The 26,641-nt window shown below is 42.4% G+C and overlaps 1 protein-coding gene across 1 annotated transcript; it reads right to left on the bottom strand.

Moving 5' to 3' along the window:
- Nucleotides 1-772: 772 nt before the first annotated feature.
- Nucleotides 773-25,734, bottom strand: slc45a3 (solute carrier family 45 member 3). Its single transcript, XM_015374070.1, has 6 exons — nucleotides 25,581-25,734; nucleotides 10,698-11,043; nucleotides 6,354-6,544; nucleotides 5,448-6,111; nucleotides 1,795-2,060; nucleotides 773-1,716 (listed from the first exon to the last, which is right to left on the bottom strand). The coding sequence occupies exons 2-6, from the start codon at nucleotides 10,843-10,845 to the stop codon at nucleotides 1,273-1,275; spliced, it is 1,713 nt and encodes a 570-aa protein (XP_015229556.1). The 5' UTR covers nucleotides 10,846-11,043; nucleotides 25,581-25,734; the 3' UTR covers nucleotides 773-1,272.
- Between the last annotated feature and the right edge of the window lie 907 nt (nucleotides 25,735-26,641).

Genomic DNA, 26,641 nt, shown 5'->3' with positions numbered 1-26,641 from the left:
TAAATAAACTGAACTGAATTAAAACTTTTTTTATTTGGTGTTTTAATGTCATTCTGTTGTGAACATTAATCAGTTATTTTTCTAAGGCCCACACGAAGCCGAACCCTGGCCTCTAGCACACATTTTTCACCAAACCAGACTCTCATCCACACGAAGCCGGCGTTTCGGGGGTCTGTAAACGATCTTTTTTTAAATTCAGCCTTCAGAGTGGGAAGATTCTGAAACGCCGTTTTCGCGTTTCCATCTTTAAGCTCTAACCGCATTTTTTTATTTTATTTTTTTTACACGCATGCCTCATAGCGTCGCCTCTAAACACGCATGCGCGACACAGTATCACAACAACAATGGCGCCGTACTGTGTTGAATGGTTGCTGCTAATGCTACTCACCCTGCTGTCGGGCTTACAACAGAATCTTCTTCTTCTGGAATATCTCCAGGAAGAACAGAGCAATATCGACGACATAGTTCAGCACCTGAATTTGACTTAACCACGAAAATGGACCCGCAGGGCAAACATGTATAAATATTAGTGCACATGCCCAACATTTCGTCGCCTATTTTTGCTTTGGCACGACAGCGCCACTTACAGGCCTGGCATACATTTTGCAGCGTTTTCATGTATTCGTGTGGACGATCACATTTATTTTACGTCTCCATCTTTACGACAAACGTTCTGGAAAATATTAGCGTTTCGTGTTCGTTTTGACTCCGTGTGGACGGGGCCTAAACCTTATATAATTTAATGTCACAAATGTAAAATTCATGTATTTCAAATAAATAGCTATATTAAACTAATGAATATGCATCATGTAAAGTTTAAGAGGTTTGTTTTAAAATTATCTTTTAAAAAGTTTATGGAAATTTTTTATGTAATAAAAATAAGATTTAGGTAAATAATTATGTATCATATCAGTAGTGTTAAAGCCTGACCTCCAAACTAAATGGTAATAATAATATATCCAAGTAAAATAGTAACAGGCAGGAGAGGACGTCTTTGTTTTCTTCAGAGTGAGACCATCTAGGACTCCAGCTCAGACATCTTCTACTATTGGCTTCTACAGTAAATCAAGCTGATGGTACCTGAGGACAAAAAATTGACAGAAATAAAGGTTTTAAAGCACAGCGTGTCGCACCTTGCCTACAGGTTGGCGTTTTCCTTCCCAAGTAACCTGCCAGAGACCATATTAGAACAAGGAATTCTGGGAAAACTAGTGCATTGATAATGAACCTGAATTAGAAATTACTGACGATTTCATCCTTAGTAACAAAGTCTTAGCTTCTGAGGTCCTTTTGGTCAAAGACGATGTGAGATGCAAGGTAGATGGCAATGGCTCCGAATATGGCCGAGGAGGCGATGTAGGTGGTGACGGATTGAGCGAACTGAACGATGGAGCCCATGAAGAGGGTTGGAATAACCTGAGAAAGGAGAAAGGTGCTGTCCAAGATGGCAAAGTCCAAGCCTACGCCGCGCTTCTCATATCCCGGATCGGCGTCATCCTGCTCGGGTCCGCCGGAGCAGGGAGGTGAGCCGTTCTGGCTTTGCTGGATGGGAAAGTATTCATAACTGTCCTGGCTGAGAAGGGGGAGTCTGTATGGAGTTGCTTTGTGGTTTTGGACTTCCTCCTCTTCCTCCACAGGACTCAAATAAACAGAATCCTGCATTGTGGTTAAGCCGTTGCTGTGCATGCTTTTGGTTTTCCCTTTAGGCATGTAGACCTGAAATGGTAAAAGGAAACAGTAAGTTGACGGACTCCCGTGCATTAAGCTGATATGCTGCATTTCTCTTGTTTTTACCTCCTTCTCCTTGTGGTAATGGCAGGTGAGGGTGTAGGGTAGAGTCTGCAGCGTTGCATATGCAAAGCCAGTGAGCGCTGCCATGGCTGTCACCAAGACAACGCTTTTGGAGAGGCAGATGACCAAAGCGGAGACTGTGAAGCTCACCATGCTGCTCAGGTAGACCCATCGTGATCCGATGCGGCGAACCAGTCGGCTCATGACCAGGGAGAAGAAGGTCGAGGTAGCGCACTGCAGGAACAGGCCCAAACTGCCCATTCGGATTCCTGAACAAGAGGAAAATCTGCATCAGAAACGGACATAGCTTCTTCTGTTTAAATGGAAAACGGACCGCACTGATCAACAGTACCAGTCAGCCCGCTAAAATAATTCTGCTTTTTTTTTATTCAACCTTTACTCTGAAATCCTTTAATCAGTATGAAAACGAATAAGGAATAATTTACTTCCTACTGGGACCAGTGACATCCCATGTGGTTCTCCATCACACAAAGAGAGGAGCTAAAAAACGTCTGTCTCTTTTACCACCGTTTCCATGACAATATATTTTGGTTATATGCTTGCTTTGGTGGGATGCTAAATGAAGTAGAACTGGGCCCCAGCACAGGACCAGCTCAGTCCTTTCCTCCAGAACCAGTCCAGAACTGAATCTGGGAGGAAATCTTTGGTTCTTAGGCACATCTGTCAGAGGCTAGTGGGTAGCGCTGAAACAATTAATCGGATTAATCGTAATTAATCGATTATTTAAATAATCGTTAAATGGAATGTAGAGAGTGTAGAACATGCCTTTAGCAGACAGAGTGACCCACCTTGAGCAGCAATTATACCAAAATTTGAAAAAAAAATATGCAAAACTTGCATTTAAGATAACAAATCTTTTTCTTCTGTCAGAGTGCTCTATCCAGAACTCTTCAAGGAAAAACGTTTCAGTTTCACCTGGTTTAATTTCTTAAAAAGTCTTCTTTGAGGAACCTTTTGCTATCCAATTATTAATCGATTTATCGAAAAAAATTAACAGATTAATCGATTTGAAAAAAATAATCGTTAGTAGCAGCGCTAGTACCGGGTCAAGGCTCCAACCCGACATACCAGAAACTAGATCTGATTTTAGTTTCAGGGAGCCGCTTCTCTTTACGCTTTTCTATCCTTTTCAGTTAAACCACTTCAATAAAACAATAACGAATCATTTCTCCTGCAGTTTAGAGGGAAGCCCCTGAACACAGTGACCAGTACGGAACCCCAATTACCCAACGCCATCATCCCACTGACCCACATCTGCTCTGTTATATCCGTCCTCAGACCGACCCGGTCTGCTGACAGGCTTGGAGCATATTACACCCGATCTCAACCCACAGGGAGGAGAAACTTTTGTTTACTCACATTCAGAAACACATCCGCTTAAGAAGAGGTTCCCAGAGATCTAGGTCTGGGTTCAGTGACTTGGACCGTAACAGACAGTTAATCTTCAATAAATCCTGGAGAAGCTGGAGACGCAGAAGCAGACGGGGCCTGTCCGTGTTTACTGTGGTAATCTGCCTCCTGGCCTCCGTCTGGCCCAGTTAGCAGGCATCTGATCGAGGTCTTAGCAGCTAACCCAGGTGGAATGTGAAGTCCAAACAACAGAGGAAGAGCCGCAAATTCCTTTGCAGAATTAGATTAATAGAAGTTTTCTTCCCTGCTGAGCTGCTCACCCAAGACTTTCAAGTTTTTACTGAATTATAAATTCCCATTTAATCTAAATGAATAAAAAACAACTTTCCATGAGAGGTCCAAAAGTTCGAAAATATCTCATTTACCAACTGCAAGTGCTTTAATTGGGACCTAAACGTGTTCTCTGTGCATAGTGTGGGTCAGAAGTTCAGAACCGGGGCAGAACTACTAGCCAACAGCTTAAGTGGATCTTATTAATCCAACTGAGAACTTAAAATTCCTACCAGTAATAAAGAAGTGAGCCTGAATCAGCAGCAAAAAGATGATCATAGGATCCAACAGCTGCTGTTCAGGAGGAAAGGTAAAGGAGACATGGTAGATTCCCCCAGACGGTGACAGAACCGGCGGATTAATAACATCCACTGTGGTCCCGCTCTGGCTCTCTACTGGACTTGAATGAACATGTTCACTGTGTGCAGATACCTCCACACTGATTCTTTGTGAATGTGACATTCCTCAGAGTCCAGTAAGAACGGCAGAGAGGCAGACGTAGGAAATTAGAAAGAGGGACAACAGAGATGGGAAGGTTATACGGGCCAGATAAAAAAATCCCAGAGAAGAGCAGTTCAGTGAGATTCAACAGAGGATCAGAGAGGATGCTAAAAAGTGAGGGACATCTAAACTCACGACTTAGACTAAGGACACTTAGTTTGGAATCTAACAAACTAGCTTCCTGATTATATGAATTTTTTCCTTCAGTTTTCATATTTCTTAATTTCTTCTGCACTCATAGAGAAAGACTGGGGTTTGAAAGACATTGAGAGCCTTCTGTGCATTCAGGAGTGTTATCACAGATCCTTCCCCCCTGCAGCTGTTAAGCTTTAGAATCATCACTACTTTAAACACACTAAATACATTATTTACATCTCTGCTGTTTTAAAAGTTTTTTTCCGTTCTAGTTTTTATGCATAAATATATATTTAAATGTTTTTCAATATTCTAATCATCGCCCTATTCAGTGGTAGCCTGGGTGCCAGTCCGAATTTAGTCCCGCCCACAAGGTTTGAGTTCGGGGAAGTTCAGTCTGGCTCTGCTCCATAGTAGCGCGAGTATTATCGCCCACTGTCAGGCGATCCAATCAAATTGTCAGGGCAGGCTTTATACGATGATGGACAGATGATCAAGAGTAACGTAATCAACCACGTGACCAAAGCGCTCTTGGGTGACAACAATAATGGCTGCCGCTGGAGAGTTTAGGTGAGTAGATTCTGCTATTAGGTCTGTTCTAGAAGATATCGACAGCAAATTAATTTTAAAAGAGGAACAGAGAAACGCGATCAAGGCTCATCTTCTTATTCTAGGCGTGCAACTGCACGCTTTGATTTTTGTGGACAACAACTATGCCTCGCTTAACATACGTCACGCACTCCGTTGCTCTTATTGGTTGTAGATCTATCCAATTGAGTGCAGAGGCATTTTTTTTCCTGGTTCGTTCGAAACACGCCCCATAATCACAGCTCTATGGAGCAGTATCAGACTCATATTCTGACTAGAATTGAGTCGGACTACGTCAGGCTAATTCAGTGGCACATTTCAGCTAATATACTGATGTTTTTATTTCTTTTGGAGCACAGCTCACTCTCTTATTCTTATGTTTACCCTTGTGTGAATCTGTACGCCTCCATTCAGTGCTCTCAGGAAGTTTCCCCACAGTGGGACGAAAAAGCTTTTTTCTCTCCCTATTCTACTCTAAGCAAACAAACATAGGCAGTTGGAAGTTCTTTTATCAACTCAATATTCTCAAGATCAAATGATACGTTTTCCTCAAGGGATCCAAGTTTATCTCCACAGATCTAAAACTAAAGGCCACTGTGTTCAAATCCTTTAAAAGAGTTTGCTGATTTGGGAATAGGAAAGCATTTACAGCACGTCCTTTGGTTAGGAAGCAGGTTAATAAAGTATAGATCCAAGAAGAATCAATTGGATGAATAAAGATAAAATCTTACCTTCATCGTATCTTTGCCTGGACATGCTCCCTGGTAAGGCACTGGGTACCCCATCATAAAGGCCCTCCCCCACAAAGTCGGTGTAAAAAAGCATAAAAGACATCACAGCCATCCAGCTGCAGAGCTGGGCCATGCACAGCTGCCTCATGACCCGCGGGATGTGGCAGTAGCTCCAGAAGATGGCTGGGGTCATGGTCCAACAGGTTCTCAGTAGGCAGAGCAGCGGCCCGGCCTTCAGCAGCCTCAGCTTGCACCTGAGCAGGTAGAAGCAGGAACGGGGAAGTCCGCAGCGGCCCACCTCCATGGAGCCGGCGCTCGGCTCCAGCAGGGGTCCCGACCTGCTCGGGCCGCCACTGGCACACAAAGGCTCCTCGGACACCTTCATTGTGATGATCACGCTGGTGACGAAGATGAGGATGAGGAGTGAAAACAGACACTCGGCCTGGCCTCCCAGGTAGACGGAGAGCAGACTGCGACTCCAGTCCACGGCGGGTAACAGATAGCCCACGCAGCCTCCCACGCTGACCATGAAGGAGAACATGGCGAAGGCTTGGCTGCAGTCCTCCTCGTCCCGGTACAGGTCCGAGAGCAGAGCCTCCAGAGGGGTGAAACACACCTGCCCACAGAAGTCAAGCAGGCCCACGCCAAGAATAAGGAAGCCCACCTGGAACCAAAGAAGATCCACATTGGTCAGCCTCTAAAACTAATAAACATCTGCCCAGCTTCAAAATATTCAAGATGACCAGAGTTGAGCGAAAACCATCCATCTCTTTGTAGTTTAAATCTAAACTTTAAAGTCGACTCATTGATAGGCTCCAGATTAATATCATGAACCCACTGAGGGTAGAGACCCTCATTCTGGAAAGATTTCGTCAAACTTTGCAGGTAAATAATGAGCTTTCCCACCTGCAGACGGCGTTCACCCCATGGAAGCCACGCTGCCAGAAGGTCCGCGTTGGGAATGATGAAGAGTGCCAGAAGGACGCCCATAGACAGCAACCAGATGAACGGCCGCCTTCTCCCGTAAGTGCTGTTGCACTGGTCGCTGGCCGAGCCAATCAGGGGGATGAAAAGGAGGCCGAGAACCGGTCCAATACCTGCAGAGACCACCAGGGGAATAATGGAAAAGATTCAAAAACCTACTAACATTAGATCATCCACTGGAGGGGGAATAAAGGAGAAATCTGCCCAAGTGTGACAAAAGGGGCTGAGCTTCTTTCTGGTTAACCAATCCTGAACTCAAGCAGCACGGCTGCAGTTACTCCACAAGGGATTTTACATCACAGTAGAGACTGAGGCATCCAGAATTGGGATGACCAGCACGTAAGTGAAAGCGAGCAGCGATGCAAACACTAACGGACAAAGCTTAGTATTGGGCTACGGTTCTCTTCTGGGTTCTAAAACAACTCAATAGATCAATTATATCGATTCTGATTGGATGTTAAACACAGATCCTTAATTTTCATCATGGTAACGATCACCTGAATACAGTTTCAGCTCCAATATCACAGCCATGACCCAGTAATGCTGTCACTTAATCACATCGACATGCTGGGAGCTAATAACTTAATGGGAAACTAACAACTTGACCTACCCTACCTTCTGAATGATTTAACTAATTACCATCTTTCTACCAGGGTTCATTATCAGATCAGTCAGCGACTGAGAGTTGTTTAATCTTTACATTGGGGCCAGGACCTCAATGCATTCATTATGATTAATTAGAAATAAAAAAGTTGATGCATTTAATAGCATTTTCTTATATACATGTAAAGGAACCCTTTGTACTCGCTGGTTCCGTTACATCCGTAAATCTGGCGCACAAGCGGCATCACAGGTGTTTGGTCCACTGGGGGTATTCAAATTTCTAATCCGGACGACTGGATGAGTAGCTGACATATCTTAGCTTTAGCATTAGACTGGTAGTAAACACAACTGTCTAATTCAAATAAAACACAAACACTTAAGAATTAAACTATAATCTTATTTTTTCCTATTTTTTTTTTGCTCAAACTGGACAAGGAAACTTTGGAGAGCCTGAGAATTACGCAGACGAGGGCTTTGACAATTCATACTCATATACTGCTCAGACTTCTATAAAAATAGTCTTTAAAATAAGTTGCATAAAATATCAGGGGTTCCTAAATAAGGCTAAATGACGAGAACTTCCAGTAGTTTCCAATGGTTAAATAACCTATTTTGTTGATAAATGGTGTTTCGATATAAAATGCAATAAATTGCAGACCCTGTAATTAACTTGATTAAAAACCTTTTAATCGTGTTCCACAACTACAAAACAAGACTTGGACATTAAAGGAACCCATTCAGACAAAAACATCACTGACTTTAACACCCTTGATTACAGTGAAGATTAGGAGGAGGAGATCAGGAGGAGAGCAACTAAAAAGCAAACTTCAAAGATGTAACAGGGTTTTCGTTTTTTTTCTTGTCTCTTATTATCATTAAGCTAGGTTTATAATTGATCCACTGAACACATCATTGAAGCAAACAGACCATCCCTGCCTTGCGTGCTGCCTGGGTTAACTCTGCTTGTTAACTTGGCGCTGTGTGAGCGCACTGCACCAGCCAGAATAAAACAATATGAAAACCTTTCACAGAAATATTTAATAACTTTAAGAACAGAAGGAAAAGAGAAACAGAAAAAAGAAAAGTATAAATGGAAATTGAAGTTTAGATTGTTATAGATTTGGAAGTTTTTATTGCTAGAGGAAGGTCAAAAAGAAAAGTTCCCTCTTAAAATAGATAAAATGTGACTAGAAGGAAGGAAAAGTACTCCCTTCTGTGTTTTTAGACAATACTACACCAACGTTCACTTCAAGTATAAACGCCTACAGCGCTTGTTCACGCTGTATGCGTCCACCACCATAACAGAGCCTGTGGATCTGAATGCTGGGAGATTTTTCAGCATGCTGGGATACATGGCGAGATAGGAAACAGTGGGTGACTGAAGCTTTAGAGCATGAAAACCAAACAGCTCATACATAATAAAAAGGAAGATTAACCGAAGGGTTTTCATAAACAGGTTCAACACTCCCTGCAGGTACTTTTTTTATTTAGGTTAAGCATTACTGGTCTTCTCTGTTGCCTCTTACTACGGTGGATTGATGTCTCTGCCATCATCGCTCGCTGTTCCTACAGATGGCGTGCAGCCTGAAGGTAGCAGCTTATTCTCCACATGTGGCTGGTCTGGCTAATTAGAAATCACCATGGGGTGCTGGGTGCTTGCATGGAGACAGAGGAAAAATAATCCCTCCTTCACTGTAGATTCAAACTGTTATAAACAGTCTTATATCTTAGAATAGAAGGTATTTTTCTTTCCATACATAAAAAACATTTATGATCAACAATTAATTGTTTGTACTTTTACACAACCTCAGATAAGTCTGAGCAGCAGGTAAACAAACTACAGCCCTGCTTTTAACTGCCCATGCGTGTTACTCCCTGCTGCAGCTGTCGAGGCCCATCATCACACCTTCTGCAGCTTAAAGACTCCGTCTAAGACACTCTCCCCACAACTTCCTGGAACGCGCTAACTTACATGCTTCACAGCCTCAGTCCACAGGTTAGCGAGCTGTTTACACCCTAAAGAGAAAAAGTACAGCGAGATTTTCGACTCTAACCGAGGACAAGCGAGGAAGAAGGTAACCACAGAGGAGTGAAACGACTTCCAGAAGATAAAGTACAAAGATGGCAGCTGTAAATCCGACACTAGTACTGAGAGATTAGCCAAAGGCCTCCAGGGAACAGTGTGTGTTTGTTTAAAGAATAGCTTCCAATTTTTAGATTAATGAGTAACAATAATAACATGATGAATTATGATCAAATGTGTCATCCAGGGACCAGGAAGAGTAAAATGAATGGTTCATCTTAGGCCCCGTCCACACGAAGACGAACCCTGGCCTAAACGCACAAATTTTTCACCAAACCAGCCTCTCATCCACACGAAGCCGGCGTTTCGGGGGTCTGTAAACGATCATTTTTTTATTCAGCCTTCAGAGTGGGAAGATTCTGAAACGCTGTTTTCGCGTTTCCATCTTTACGCCCTAACCGCATATTTTTTTTTACACGCATGCGTCATAGCGTCGCCTCTACACACGCATGCGCGACCAGTATCACAACAACAATGGCGCCGTTGCTAATGCTACTCACCCTGCTGTCGGGCTTACAACAGAATCTTCTTCTTCTGGAATATCTCCAGGAAGAACAGAGCAATATCGACGACATAGTTCAGCGCCTGAATTTCACTTAACCACGAAAATGGACCCGCAGGGCAACCATGTATAAATATTAGTGCACATGCCCAACATTTCGTCGCTTATTTTTGCTTTGGCACCACAGCGCCACTTACAGGCCTGGCATACATTTTGCAGCGTTTTCATGCATTCGTGTGGACGCTCACATTTATTTTACGTCTCCGTCTTTACGGCAAACGTTTTGGAAAATATCAGCGTTTCGTGTTCGTTTTGACTTCGTGTGGACGGGGCCTTAGAAAGGATGATCAGTGGGGTCAAGTGTGACTGAAGAACATGTATCCTATAGGGTGCTGCTGGCCTCTGGCAAACATGGGAGCAACTGACTAGGAAAGAAAAAAAGCATTGAAATAATGACCCCTGCAAATAAACTGCGGTTTTAACTTATCTGGTTTCTTTCCATTCAGAGAATGAAAAAAAAAAGGATAAAAGCTTCTTGATTTGAAACAAGCTGATTTGTTTGAGGAAGAGGAGCTTCACAGGATTAATGACAGTCAGCAGAGTGGATGAAGTGCATTTTCCTGTTATTACTCTCAGCTAAGTAGACAGAAGCTCTAAAGCTAATGGCTTGTTTAAAAACAGTCAATTTACTGCTGATCGATCAGGTTTAAAAACAAAAAAACTTTAAAGGACAGATTATTAAAGCAACTTTCTCAACATAAAGTCACATACTTTTAAAACTAGACAAAGAGGCCTGAACCTCAGTCAGAGATTCCCATAACATCAGTTTGAATTAAATGTATTACTTAAGTAAAATATCTAATTTTTTGGGCTCTTTATCTGTTGTATAAAACTTTACTATGGTTGAATTTGCTAGTATGTAATTTACTTGTATATATTATATCTAATATAATACTGACTGCAGGGAACCAATTGTGAGAAGAACTAGTAGCTTTAAAAGATCCCAACTAGTTTTATTTGAAAGGTATTTTAATGAAAGTGGAGTCAAGTTAGACTCCAGTCCATCACAGTGACTCACCCAGCACCATGGTCATGTAGCGCTCCTCCACTCCAGCCTCCAGCAGCAGTGGGGGCACGTATGTGATCCCAGCTGCCACACAGATCTCCAGGCCACATGTCAGGGAGTTCAGCAGGATGAGACGCCCCTGAGACCTCCATCCAGGCATATTTACAAGGGACGGCTCACCTTACCTCCTCTACTGGGGGTGGGGGAGATAGGAGGACCCTGGATGAGGGGGAGGGGTGGAGTTCAGGGTGGGAGATGGAGCCCCGCTGGGGCTTACGGACTGTCTGGGAGTGACAGCAGCAATAACTGGATGTCTCAGATGACCTGGAGGATCCATTCTCTTCTTTGCATTGTGGATCTACAGAGGAGAAGAAGACAGAAAGAAGAAATGCTCAAATATCAGCGACCATACATGCCCTGAGGAGGTCCAATGGAACCAGGATCTCCTCCAGCTGCGACGGCAGAGTTGATCAGGAGGACGTTATGGAACGAGTTGTTGGAAGTTTCTTTAGGAATGTGATTAACGTTACACGTCGCGACATAAACTACATCAGCCAGTTACACTGACCACAGAGCTCATCAGCGCCACCTGGAGTACAGCAGGAACAGCGTTGACAAGAAGCAGGGATGGGAGACCAGTTACTGGTTTTCAATGCTGGTGATGGGCCTTCTCTAAAAAAAAAAAAAACACTAGTGATAGTGGGTAATATCGATTACTAGAGATGCACCAAGTACGTTTTTTTTTTTTTTGGATCCAACCGAATACCAATACCCGGGTGGCATGTATCGTCTGATATCAGATACCAATCCAACCGTCAAATAAATGAACAACCCACCATCTGAGTGACGGCTTTAGCTTTAATATAAACATTGTTAAGTAAGGTAACAAAAAGAAAGAAATAACATTTCCTTGTTAAGTGTACTAGATTGAACCTCTAATAGCCAATATTAAATCACAGATATCCGATCCCGCATGACTTTTATGTGAAACCAACCCAAATCCTGGTTCTGCATCCCGGCTAGTAGAATTAGAACTCAAGCTGAACCAGGTGAGCACTAACCCACAGGAGGGTTTTTTTTTTTTTTGTTCCTCTGGTGGTACCATTTTATGAATTCTGCATAAAATAAAGAGCATTATGAATAAGCCTGAGCATCTCCAGCCAGAGGGTCCTACAGAACCACTGCGATACAGACCACTACAGGAGATCCTTACTGCATACAGCAAACAACATCTAACTTAAAAATAAACTGAGAAACTACAATGTTTAAATTCCCTTTGAGATCAATAAAGCATTTTTGAGTTGAATTAAACAGAACTTCATCATCAACCGGACCCGAACCTGGCCTGAGAGCCACTGCAGAGGGCCCCTAATAAAAAAAAGCCTCAAATGATAAAACAAACCAAGTAGTCACAGCAGACGGGTCACAACAGTTCGGTCTTGATAATCACCAAGACAAGCAGAAACAGTTGTTAATCTCAGAAGCTTCTGTATTTGCTGCTCGCCCCATTCAGAACGACATGTCATCACAAACAACAATAAAATTAATTGACATATCTTCTCTACAGTGGGACCAATCCAGTCTAGTAGGGCCAGCGGACCAGCTACGCTCACAGAACAGCTGGACATCAAAACTCAGAGCACCAACACCAAGTAACAAAAACATCTGAAGCAGCTTTAGCAGGATCATTATGAGGACATCTAAAGCTGAAGATGTTGGTACTGAACCCAAACAACCACTGAATCAGATTTAGAATCGGTCCAGAACAGCAGGCTTCAATACTGAGGTTCTGGGGGAGGGACCGACCACACGCAGGTCCAAAAGCTGGGTCGGTTCCAGCAATTTCCCCCTGATTGGGGCTGGAGAATACGAAGCCATTCTTTGCAATATATTTTAGATAATGAATATTTAATGAACTATTTTATGTTAAGGGCTGTCAGCTCCAGGAGGCCAGAAGCTGAAGAAACAAAAACACTGAAGCTGAAACATTAAAGTTCAACAGGAAAACCAAAACAAACCTAGATAATTTTAACCGCAATAAATGAAAACAAGAAAAGAAAGGTTTTAAATGTGGAGATTAATCATCCAAGTCTAGAAGAAAGACCCAAAGAAAGCCAGGCTGCCCCTGATGCTGTAAGGAACTTGGTTCTGTTCTGCATTTCTTCACGGAGGTCGGCATCATGTTTGAGCTGCATTCTTATAGGCCGTCTCTACCCTGATGGTGCCGGGTCTGGGTGTGAATACCAGCCCAGCTGGCGCTCTCTCACACTTTCCCACTGAAAACACAAGGGCCCCTGGTGGCCCAGAGAAACAAATGGGATTTGTTTCCCCGAGTAGCCATGACTTGTCTGAACACCTCCAGGGTTTTAGAAACTGAATGGCTGCTTCATTCTGGAGCTGACTGGCATGAGAGGAGCTCGTGCTGACGGGTCATCAACCATAGAAAATAATAGAATCACTTTTCGATATTTAAAAAAAAAGGCTTCTCTGACCAAAGGGAAGAAAATCTCCTTCTGAGCAAAAAAGGCAGAAAAAAAAACAGGCATGGCCTGCTCTCTTTCTGCATTTCTATGTCTGACTCCACAGTTTTTAGTCTTGATGGCCCCGCTGTTACCAGAAGCGGCTGCGACTCGCCTTGTGTTCTAACGCTCAGCTCAGAGCGCTAGGGATGGCTTCCTTTGTCGACTTTCCCTGTACTCCATTACCGAGCCTCCAGCCGCAGGCCCACAAACAAAGAAAACACTCTGCTAATGACTGAGTGGGATTCTAACACAGATCTGGCTTTTTAAACAGGTTTCCAAGCAGAGACAGTAGAGTCACACAATGAGGCTTTTAGATAGAAAGGTTAAAGCAGATGAAGGGGTGCTGGATCGTTCGGTGTTAGTTGGTTTGGGAGGGATGCTGGGCTTAGAAGAGGAAGAAAACCTTCTCAGATGACTGAGACCTCGGGAGAGGGGTGGGATGGGGGGTCTGCTGAAAGGCTGTAGCCCTGTGGCCTTTCCCCTATTCATTAATGGAGCCGACTCAGTTCAGAAACAAGAGCAGCTTCCAGCTAACTGTCTTTGTTTCTGCTCTTAAAGGAGCTCAGCAGAAACGAAGTGGTGGCACTGCTTCAAAGGCGGACAATCATCAGCATCGCAGCAAAGACCGGCTGACCTGTTGGGATCCTTGATCAATGTCCATCTTAAAGCATCTGTGGATGAAACTATGCTCTGTGTCTGATGTCTGGGGAAACCATAAAACAAAATGGATTCTAGTCTCTGAACATTTTGGTTACCAAAAGTTCTACTATATTTGGTCCACTTTAAACAGACAGTCGTTCCAGATCAAGCAGCCAGACAGAGACCTGTCATTTTTGATGGTCTTGCTCCGCTTCCAAACAGATTCTATTCAACCAAAATACAAAAAGCATATGCTTCTTTGGACTTTGCAAGTCACCATAGTAGTAAACGTAGTTTCAAAATCAAATCTGATCTACTGCCGGTTGCTTAGCAACACCACTGCCAACAAGCTTTGGATCTCCCGCAGCTTGCAGGACACACCTAAAATAAAAAAATAAAAAACCTTCTGCAATCCTGCAGTGAAGGATAGGTTCTTCTTCAGGCAAAACTCTCATGTTTATCCTAACTAGAGGTAGGGAATGAAAGAAGCCCACAGCATCTTTGATCCTCCACCGTGCTAAACAGTGGAGAGTAGGTGTTTCTAGAGGCAGGCCCAACCTGAGTGTTTGTTACTGAAACACTTAATCTGAGTCCGACCAGATGGCAGCTCCAAGGTCCAGTTAAACCATACAGTTTTTTTTTAATTATGACTTTTTTCTAACTTTTAATCCTCTTTGGAAGAATTACATATAGTGGCAAAAAAAGCCAAGGTCGGATTTATCACAGAGATTAAGCTGCTAAACGTATCTCACTTCTACATTTATTAAATATCACTGTAAGCACTGTGTGTGCAGAGAAACACAAAAAAGACACAAGTTTGTTACTTCATTAAAGGAATAGTACACCCAAAACATGATTAGCCTTCATTTTCTACTCACCCCCATGCTGAACAACACCCTGGAGTACTTTTTTGATATCTCAAATGCATCTGGAGATCTGGGAGGCTTCTTGCTGTCTGCTGACATTCAAATAATGGAGGTCTATGGTGCCCGAGACAGAAAGGTCCATAAAAGTCCACAAAAAACGTGTCAATATTCCTCCATACTGCTCGTCCAATGTATTCCAAGTGTCCTGAGTGGGTAGCATCCAGAATTTACTCGAAGTCATTTAGAATGTTTTTAGAGCATAAACAGTAGTGTATAGGATTTCCTGAAAGCGCACACCTGCGCGAACCCGACGCTACGTAGAAGAAGAAATGCGCTGTTTACCTGTGCAAAGAAAGAAACAACGAAAGAAAAATGTCTGAGGACTTCAGTGTTGAGGAAGAGCATGAGTTCTTTGCCGAGCTGAATGCGCTGGTTTGGTCTGCCGGCTTCCGTAGTGTCGTGATCGCGCATGTGCGCGCTTTCAGGAAATCCTATACACTACTGTTTATGCTCTAAAAACATTCTAAATGACTTCATTTTGAGTAAATTCTGGATGCTACCCACTCAGGACACTTGGAATACATTGGACGAGCAGTATGGAGGAATATTGACACGTTTTTTGTGGACTTTTATGGACCTTTCTGCCTCGGGCGCCATAGACCTCCATTATTTGAATGTCAGCAGACAGCAAGAAGCCTCCCAGATCTCCAGATGCATTTGAGATATCAAAAAAGTACTCCAGAGTGTTGTTCAGCATGGGGGTGAGTAGAAAATGAAGGCTAATCATGTTTTGGGTGTACTATTCCTTTAAGCAACATATACTGTAACTTGTTTGATGTAGAATGAGTCAAAGTCTTTAGCCAAGTTTTTTCTAAAACATCAGAAGCCATAATACCCTGTTGAGTTGAAAATTGTGTCTTTTCTTGCTTTCCAGTAGCTTGATAGACAACACATTTTCTGTTAAACTAGTCGTTATCTGGAGAACAACCCGTTCTCTAAAGTATAAGTCATTCCTTAGAAAATGAGTAATTTTCTGATTCACAATATGCTATCTGGGGTACGGCTCATCCTTGGGTTATGACTCATTATCTGGTAAACAAACAGTTTTTTGACTTTGTCAACGATTATTTTAACATCAGTCAAACTGATCCCAGATATTTGCTGACAATCTTTCAGGTGAATTTATTTAAGACAATGCATTTCGTTTCTCCATTTACATAATACAAATGACACAGAGATTAAAAATGTTACACAAGACTCAATTAAAACAAAAAAAATACTTTTATAATCAAATCAAACAAAACACTAAACATGGATAACAAATAGCGGCAGAAGCAATGGATGCGCCTCATTTGATCTCAAAGCATGGCTGCTGAATGCATAATTAAGTGAAGCCAAGAGCGTATCGGGCAATGCAAAAACAGTAAGAAAAGAAAAACTAAAAACACCACTATCGGTCAAAATAATCAGTTGGTCGATGTATCGGTCTATCTCTATGCCGTTTTCCGGGGAAGCAGAACATAGTTAACACTTAATTATTCAGCTATCTCAAGTCATAACTTCCATAGTTACAAAATGTTAGCTGATATCTGACAGCCCTTCTTCCCGTCAGGTTGCATAATCTTTAGATGTTTTACATTGTTTTCTAGAGTCCCGCGCAGAGAAGCCGCCGGTCAGATATTTTAACATGCTTCTATAAGTCTTTAGTTTTAACCATTTAATAAGGATTTAACCGGCAAATTATAAAAGCTGCACTATATGGATTTGGTTTCTGCTCACTTTAAAGGAAGTCCTGAGTAAGGCCTGACGGTTTTTCAAGCAGTAATGGGAATTTTTTTTCAAGCAGTAACTCTCGCTTCCTTTCCGTGGAAACCCGCTAAAGCATGTTACTGGTACCTAAAGGACTGGAGTGAGAAAGTTAGTTTCTTCTTAGAATTAATGTGAGCAAACGGATCATCTCTGCAATGTGACAGTTGTGTTTTGGTTTTTCAATTGCGCTTTAGTCGTACCCCTGACCAAGATGAAGCGCAGTCCTAGTCGGTAATCATAACCTCACATTCTTCGATGTGACCTTTGACCTTCCCTTTAAGCATGAACCAAATAAGCAAGTGAAGAGTTAAAGAACAACAGAACCAAGGAGGGATTCTCATAACATAATCAGAAGGGGAGTCAAACTGTCTCCACTTTATTAGAGCTAAACGGATAATAAAGTTTATCTTTGTAATTGAGAGGTCTGCCCTCTTTTAGACAGTTTGATGAAAATTTTTAGAATATTTCCATCCACCTACCTGAGTAATACTTTAAAGGGTCTGGAAAAGGTTCCAGAGTTTCTAAGATAACAGCTAAAGCAGCAGTTTCTAGATAAAGAAGCACTGATCAGCCGGTAACTGGTTTTACTTCCAGGTTTCTCTAAGGCGGCTCCTTCTAACTCGGGTTCTTTTCTAGAACCGAAACTCCAACAACTTTATTAATATGAATTTTGACTCGATTCAATAACTACTGTCTTGATAATGGTTGTGGGTTTGATTCCAACATTATTTCTATATATTATTCAGGGCAAAAGTCCCTAAGCAATATATCAATAATCAATTTAATAATAATTGATTAAGAACGGTTGTTTTCATGTTTAGAGTTTCTGGTAGTAATTAATTCATCAAAAACAGAAAAAAAAAATAAGATTACTTAACCTGCAGATAATCAATCCCAGCTGATTTTAGCTTCAGTTCATTCAGTTAGGTCTTTGCTTCACTACTCAGGAAGTGTTCTTTGTTTCTCACTCAGTATTTTTCCACTAGTGGAGCTCGGGTCTCAGCTGTGGAAAGGCACAGAGAAAAGTACAAGCTGGTGCTGAGGTTTGCTTGTGTCAGGCATTTGAGCTCAGATCCAGGAATGACGTCCCACCTGAGAGGAGACACCTTCACTGGCATCTGCTAGCTGAGCAGGCTAACCGCTATCAGCAGCAGTTGAGTAAAGAAGCATCTTCTGATGAGACACAAACAGTCAGAAGGGATAAGACACAGACTGACACATCAGCTGGACGATCATTTTGGCCGATATCAAGCAGCCATGTTGGACCTCAGGCCTCTAAGACCTCCATCTTCATTGGTCTCCACAGTCAGCAGATGTTAGTCCAACAGAACACCTTTGCGATGTGGTGGAACGATCTGCAGCACCTTCATCATGCAGTGTGCAAATGTGGATATAAGATAAAGCCTGCACCCCCCCGACGTTAGAAAAAAAAAATGTATTTAATTGAACTGCTGACTGTGAGCATCCTGTCTCTGATGGCAGCATGAAGCCCCCGATCCCTCAGGTAGCAGTCCTCCCATACCTCTGTCACTGCTGCACCAATGAGGAGCTGCAGAGATTAGCTGCAGGGCAGCTCCCTGGCCTCAGCTCATTAAGTCTTTGTTTCAATGTTAACCCAGCAGTAAAGAGGATATCCAGATGCAAATGATGCTTCATTTAACCGCAATAAGGTGTATTTACAGTTTGAATAGATCGGCCAATACCTAAATTAGTTTTAACTAACAGCTGCCTGAGTGGTTGGAGTAACAGTACCAGTAAACCAGAGACTTTATTTGGAAGAAGCAAATAATATCCCATCATGTTGACATGCTTTTAGAGCAGAAAATAAAAGATCTTTTTAAAGGTTTATATGACAGGTCTGCAACCTGTGGCTCTTTAGACATTGCCAATGGCTCTTCATCATTTTAGCTAAAAATGACGAGGAGCCAGCTAATCTTTGAAAAAAAGAGATGCCAAATGCCGGTTAATGTGCTGGTTAGCATTTCCTCCTATGGCAAATTTTATTGAATTGCTTAAAGAAATTTATCTTTTTTTTTAATCTTTTTTCTAAAGATGTCCAAAACCCCACTGAAAATGTGTTTATTGTCTTTTCACAAGTTTTTTTCTTTTCTTTTCATTTCAAAACTTAAAGTTGAAAAAAGCACGGTGATGATTTAAAAAAGGAAAAAATAAATACATTTCGATACCTCTATTGAAAAAAAAAAAAAAAAAAAAAAAAAAACTCACTTGACGTTTGTGGCTCTAAATGAGTTTTATTAGCTGGACTGAATGTAAATATGGCACTTTGGACTGTAAAGACTGCAGACCCCTGCTTTATCTAGCCAGCAGCCAGAACCAACACTGGAGCACATCTTCACCGATTCTTCCGACTAAATATTTTTAATTCCTTTGGTTTCCTCCGAGCCCCCGCACACCCAACCCTTCTATAAGGCAGGAATTAGTAAAATCCCCAAAGCAGTCCATAGCTCCTGCTGATTTCTGCATGCCTCGAAGCAGGCCTTAATTAATCAATTAAAAGTTTAAACATCATAAGAGCAGCTGGATTTGCTTTCCACCATAAACTGAATAAATCTTCACCTGAATCTGCTGTTCACCATCTAGAACCGCTCCCCAAATGAACAGTTCTGTATTAGAGCCGGTATCAGGTTCAGCTGCTCTCAGGCCCAGAGGGACCCCCCCTCTCTCTGATTACCCCCCCTCCCTATCTAAGCCCATACCCCTGCATGACTGCTGCTCGGCAGACTAACTTAACCCCTCTTCTGGTTCATCGGCTCTGTGAGCAAAAAGCCTCTTTAAGTAGACATGAACATGCACACAGGGGGAGATACCCGCCCCGCTCGGCTGGACCGGACCCAGCGCCTGAAGGCCAGGACCAGCCCACTATAGAAAGGCTTTTAATTTGATAACAGTGAAAGGAAGAGGAGAAGTGGAACAGAGGGAGGTCTAAAATGGAGAGGAGGGGGTGTTAAGTGTAGCTTCAAGAAATCTTTGGATCAATAAAGGACACCTGGAGAAGAGCAGCTTCTGCTCTGTAGCCTCGATTGGTCTGGGATGGGCCTCTCTAATGCAGCTTTAACAACCACGTTTAAAGATCCAGGAAATGTCTTCTATTCCTAACGTTCTCTGAACCATGTTGGACAGCAGAAACCAAAGCTGCTAACCGCTTCACAACAAGGTCTGGATCATCCCAGGGCACAGTTACACAATAGCTGAGAACGCACCCTGCCTCACTGCTTTAATAAGCTACAGAGGACTAAAGGCAAATAACTGACAAATGACAGTAGAGCAAAACTATACGAACAGAATAATCATATGCAGCCTAAAGCAAAAAGAAAACGGTTGGAGACACCAGCAAGTTCACGTTCCAGGCATACTTCTATCTCCAAACGGCTGCTGCCCCAAACACAGATAACTGCAGGGAAACTTTGCATATCTGCAGGTTTTATGAGAGACTGTGCTATTGTTAACACGCTGCAACTGCAGCTTAGGCTTTAGATGCATGTACTAGCATCTGGACGGGTCAGGATAATTCTATAGTAGCCTTTTCCACAAACTCTGGTTCTCCTCTGCCAGCCAAACCCAACATGACCATAATAAGCTACAGCAGACATGAGTCTGGTATGATGGAGCATGCAAACTGAAACAGCTCTGCAGAAAATAGAACTGAAGGTCCGCTACTGCTGGAACAACAGCAGAGGCCAAATAAAACCTAAATGTCAGCAGCATTATACAGATGAGTGAGGCGGGAGGAGGATCAATCAGTCACTGTGTTCCTCCAGCAAATTAACCTTTAAGTAAAAACGTGACGCTGATGCTTAAACACCCGGAACACGACATCCTCGGACATCCGGGTCTTAGCAGTCCTCCAGCGCTGCAGAGCCAAACTGCTCTATCAGAACCAACATGTTCAGAGTTGGTTTTGTTTCGCTCTATAGGGCTGAAATTATTTCTCACAGGCTTTGAGGTCCTCAAGGCATGGCCGCTGAATGCAGCAATGAAATGATGGCAAAAAAACAAACACAAATATAGGGCAAAAGTTTGCCAGGCTGACGTATAACAGGACGTCCTTGATGGTGCATCAGCTCAGCAGGAATCATCAGCTCAGATTGTTTATGTTCCCTCAGCAAAACTCTGATCGTTAATGCAGAATCTGATACTTTTGTTTTTTCTTTTTTATACAAAAACTCAACAAAACTAAGTTCTCTGTTGCTAAAAGAATAACAATTTTTTACCTAATCACTAATATTCCAACAAACTAAATTCAATTTTAATTATTTGTTATATTTAATGCAACCTCCAACAGCACATAAAATATACAAGTTCTGTATTTGGAGCTTAAAGGGATTTCATCTCCTTTTATTGCAGCTGGGACATAAAGCCAGTATAAGGCACTTAATGTTTCTACTTTTGTTATTGCTTTTCTTTTACTTGCATTTCATTTGTCATATATTTCTATTAATTGTTTAAAGCTCTTCTGGAGAATGGGAGTCCTGTATTCCGGAATAGTCAATCGAATACTAGATTTCTACATGAATCATTTACTTCAGCACTATTTTGGTGTAATGTTCTTATCCTGGCAAGCTCCTCATTTTAATAATTTTAATGACTGATCTATGGTCTCTACCTTCTCTTTCCTGGCTGAAATTTTCCAGCTTGTTTTATTTGAAAATGCACAAACAATCAAAGGCTTTATTTGATGTATTTGGGGTAAATCTTTGTTTAAAACTGATATCAAATGGACAGAAAGAGACAGACTGGGATCATTCTGCGGAAGAATCAGACAGCCAGGCTCCTACACTCCAGCTTCTGTTTAACAATCTATTATCAAAGGAATCTTCAGAATGCAAAAATCTATATCAGGTCAAAGAGGCAGGTTGATCTGCACTGACAGGATCAACAATAACCAGGTTTATCACTAATGCCTGCGAGGCCTAAAGATGGAGGGACAGATGGACGCCAGCAGTTGGGTGTGTCGTTGCTGTCAGTGAAACGATGCTGAGATGCAGGAGAAGCCAAAGTCCTCCCTGCCCTGCAGGCACCAAACAGTGTCATGCCTCCGACACCGAGAACAGAAGCAAGGCTGGACCGTAGATCCGGTCTGGAGCTGACAGATCTCCGGAACAGAGACATGTAATCTAGAGAAATCAGTCCTTCCTTTTCTTTAATCATACTTCCATAACACACAGCGCTCCAAGCAACAATAACAGCGACTTCCTACGGAAACCGGGCTGGAACCGCAGGTCCAATCACTGCGACGATGACAGACAAGGATCAACACAAACGGTCATCAAGAATCCTGAATCAGGATTAGCTCAAACGTCCAAGGTCTCCCTTCATCCTCAGCTTCTACAGAAAGCAGAACCCCTCATCGGTTTTCTGCTGCTGATCAGGATGTGGAGGGATCTGCTGCAGCGTGGCTCACTTTTCCCTGCAGGGTTTCAACCAGGAGGTAGAGCATAATTATGGAAGTCCTAATCTACAGCTGATGATCATAGGCCGACCTGTTAATAGGACCTCTGAGGCCGACTTGTCTTCAGCACATCAACAGAGGGGTTCAAATCTGGTCAGCCTGAGCGCTCAAATGAGGAAATGAGAAAGGAAGGCGACTTAATCAAGCCTGAAAAAAACTCAACTTCCTGGAAAGAAGAAACGAGTGATGAGAAATTTGACCAGAGGAAATCATCAGCTGTCAGATTAAAATACAGATCAACCAGATTTCCCAGCAGACTGGAAAAACGAGGCAATGGTTAGCTTAGCCAGCTCCAGCCACTTCCATGCTCCGTCAATTCAGTCGAAGATCCTGTTAAAAGCGCAGCAGAAAAATCCGAGCAGGGATTTCAGAGAAAAGCAATTGGCCAAGGAGCCAGTTGACAGCTGAGGAGATGCCAGCGAGCGCACCCACACGTTCTGGCAGGGAGAGATTTTCTACCAGACTAAAGAGAAGCAGTGAATATTCAGGAGAGCAGAGAACCTTCGTCTGGTCGCTGGCATCAGGTTCGCGTGGTCTTTACTCTCAGTCACCAGGTGAGCTGCTGGTAGGTGGAGGATCGGTATCACAGACTGGTAAGGTGGGTGAGTAGCCTTTGACCCCCAGAGGCTGGAGAGGGCTGTGCTCCTCTGCTTCCCATCAGCTGGACACAGGAAGCAGCAGGTAGCTCTACATGCTGGGTTCTGATCATCTAATAACGTGCGACTCGCCACTTGCAAGATTCTCCCACTCATGAAGCAGGTGCTGAGCTGCTTCTGCTGAGGAGAAAAAATAGAAATCTAACACCTCTTTTCATTTCTCCCATAACATTCCACTCAGACGCCTCCAATTTCCACAAATGGTCTCAAAATCTAAATCGACACTTAAAGGACAAATTTCTGGCTGACCTGAACAGATCAGTGAAAAGACAAAGGCTCCAAGGACACCCCCACCCCCGGGCAATACTCGCAACCCAACTAGAGACAAGGTTACACGTTAGACAATAACAGTAAAGATTCACACATAGCAACACCATGACCAACTTTAGCTCCAAACATCTCTTCAGATGTGCAGCTAGAAACCAGCAGTGGCTTTATTTCAGGCTCTTCAGATCAGACGTTTCTCACACACCTCACATAATCCACCACCTGTTTTTAACCAGAGGAGCCAGGTAGGCACGGAGAGGCCTGTGCAGATAAACAGCTTTAGAAGCGATTAAAACAGCCAAGCCGTCAGGCGGCCTAAGCAGCTCGGCGTCCTGGCTGATTATCCGCAGCCTGTCCGGGAACCAAGGACCCTCAGCGAATAGCCCAGCATCCCGAGTGAAGACACTTTTTTTTTTTACCAAGTCACTTTGGGACAGTTGATCTGGACAAAAGCCTCCTGCGTAGAAACCGAACCAGTAGGAAAGGCCAACAATGTGACCGCTGGAAGATCTCTGATCACCGTGAAGAAATGCCACTGATGGGTTCAGCTCAAACCTCTGGATGCAAATGCAGCGGGCCGTCAGGAGCCCACAGATAAAACACAGTTCAGCTCTAAAATATCACAGAACATAAAAGGATCTGATCTGTTCCGTGTAACTAAATCCTCCATAGAAGAGAAGAGCTGCCAGAGCAAAGCCAGTTTCAGAGGAGAGTCCATTTCCAAAGGAGGAATCAATAAGACCCAGAGCAGCCATGAAAGGGGGGAGAGGTCTTTGTATGATGTTAGAGTCTGGATCATGATGACAATAAAAGCTCCTCTGTCATGGGTTAGAGCTGTTTAACCTTCTGATCCCCCATGGAAACTCACAGAGTCCGACCAGTTTAACTTCCAGGGCTCTAGTTTCTCCACATAAAACGATGGAAGAATCCACCCTGATCTAAGTCTGTCATCTCTGACTGCTGGATATCTGGGAGACACAACAGTAATCTGTCTTTAGCAGTTGGTGAGTAAAACAATACGTCTCTAGCTGTGAAGTTTTTAGAAGCTACTGCTGAAGTGCTTTTGTCCAATCCTTTTTTTTAAAGAAGAAACGCCTCAGGGAATATGAAGCTCACAAATACAGACAGATTTGAAAAACAGAAACATTTCTAACCGACCTGGGCATGTAAATCAAACATGGCTGCCACCTGTTTAAAACAAATTTTACCTTCACCGTACAGACGTATCAGGTCTTCCTGAACATGCTCCGTTACCACCTCAACCCAAAACACCCCAAGAATCAACCCGTTTTTATTTGAGGCGAAGATCAGCGAGCGTGCAGCTGCTGTTTGGGCTGCTGCATCGTTTCCTCAATAACTGACCTTGATTTACCTTTGAAGGAAGAAGTTGAACCACTTTGGAAAACAAAACTTATCTTTAAATGCTTCCTCTTCTGTTTTTTTTTCCTTCTTTTTTTTCTTGTCATCAACAGCCAGGAGTTGCTGTTACAGATAGTTTTTTTTTTCGATTTATCAAAATACCTTCAAATCAACCGGAACATCTGTTATTTCATCTTTCCAACCATCTACATCCTAATTGATTGAAACCATGACCACATCCTTATATTGATTTCAGGCTTTATCTGTAATGTCTTCATATCTGAAAATAAATCTTGAGATGAAGCAACTTTTAGTGTTTTCATTTCACAACTTCTGACAAGCTTAAACTCCAGGAGCAAAAATACATATAACTTATCATCTATTACTGAATTTAAATTAAGTTAGTTTCTTTGTTTAGAACCGGTTTGACCAATTATTCCACTCAGTTTTCAAATTTTTATCTACAACACTGTTAATTAGATGATCATTCAAATGTTTTTTTTTGTATTTTTTACAATAATGATCAATTGTTCCCTTGATTATTTAAAAATAATTATTAGATTTATTCCAGTAACTAAAAAGTTGTTAATGATTCAGCTTTGAGTAATTCTGGTTCTGATTTTTAGTCAAATCTTAGCATCAATTTAAAGTTAATAACTGCTCTTTCTGAACAGTAGTTTAAGGTGTTTATTTATTTTTTTACAGATTACTTAAGTAAATAACATATCCACATGTTCTAAATATAAATAAAAGATCTGAATGATGTTGAGTTCTGAAAACATGTTCCAGGGTGGGTTTATTCATCATTTGTCTAAAATATAAAGCCTCCAATCAGTGCCACTTTTTTAGCCCTGAGGAGTTTGTAACTTTCCATTAAGGTCTCATCACTACGGCCTCCTCCAGAGACCCACCCCATGGACAGAAGCCCTTTCCCGGTCAGATACGAACCATCTTCTGCCGTCGTGATTCCCAGCGGCGTGTCAGAGATCCCGGAGCCCGGAGTGAGGAGCCGCTAAGCGGGACAACTTTCAGAGAGGAGCCCGCTGCTGCTGCTGCTGTAGGCGGGCTAACCGCACACCTTCTAGCCGCAGGCTCAACCGCTATCACACCGTGGGTCAACCTAATCACCAAACCGCGTTTAAAGACGGCGCTAAACTACGAAGCTCGGGTAAAATGATGAAACGGCTGTCTGCGGTTTCAAGGCGGTGGACGGGAAAAAACCAGCACACAATGAATAAGTTTAAGCACTAACCGTAAGTTAGAAACTACCGAATAACGAGCAGTTAATGTTTTAATGAAAATGGTACCTTCAACAGATGAACACCGAGCTGTAAGGATGGACTTTCCTGGGCGGAATCTTCGCCCTAAGTTTCCGCGGAGGTCCGGGGAATCCACGCAGTGCCTCGCTGACTCGATCCAGGCGGACCGCTGTTGCTCAACTTCCACGGAGCAGATCCGACTATCCAGCTGAGACTGCAGCTGTCAGGCTGGCGCTGCTGTGGAAACTACTTCCGGGTTTGGATTTTCAAAGTGAAATTCCACAAAAATGAACAGCGCCTTATTTGACGGACTAATAAACGAACAGTCTATATTGCCGCTAAATATTCAAAATAGTTGTAAGAAAAACCAAATGTTATACCAAACACGAGACACTGTAGCAATTATTAAAAGAACTCACAGCAGCCCGTCGTACCCTTATTTTTTTAATACGAAAAATGTACCCAGTACCGGAAGTGGTGGCATCAATAGCAACAAAAAACAAACAAAAATAAAAACAATTAAAAATGTGTTTGCTAATGTTGATTTTAATCCACAAGAATCTGGCGCTCACAATAAAGAAGTTCGACTGCGTAATTATCACTTTGAATGCCAAAATAAGACGTTTTTATCAGTGAAATCTGCCTAGAAATAAGGGCTTCAACAAATTATTATTTTGCAAATGATTAATCTGATTATTTTTCCATTTAATCGATTAATAATAGGATAGCCAAAGATTGCTGAAAAAAAAACATTTTTTACCAAATTAAACCAGGTGAAACTCAAACTTTTTTCACTGTTCTGGCTGGAGCATATTGACAGACGAAAATATGTATTTCCTTTATCTTAAATATAAAATGTTTAATTATTTTTTACAATCTTGGTATAGTTACTGCTAAAAGCATGTTTTAGAGTCACTAAACACCACAATGGTTGATTACAAAATTAGTTGACAATTATTTCAATTAATCACGATTTGTTGATAGCAAGGATGCATCCACAGATTGCAGGACGTTGACATTGGACTGAAATCTCAGTCCTCTGTTTTCGAGGCTGGGGGAGACCTAAGACTATGGTGAAAGTTTACCTTCCAGCAGGCCAACTAGCCAGA

This window comes from Cyprinodon variegatus, unplaced genomic scaffold (assembly GCF_000732505.1).
Source record: "Cyprinodon variegatus isolate N-32 unplaced genomic scaffold, C_variegatus-1.0 Scaffold97, whole genome shotgun sequence".
Taxonomy (NCBI): Eukaryota; Metazoa; Chordata; class Actinopteri; order Cyprinodontiformes; family Cyprinodontidae; genus Cyprinodon; species Cyprinodon variegatus.
The sequence above is the reverse complement of the archived record's forward strand: the minus strand, read 5'-3'. Positions and strand labels throughout refer to the sequence as shown.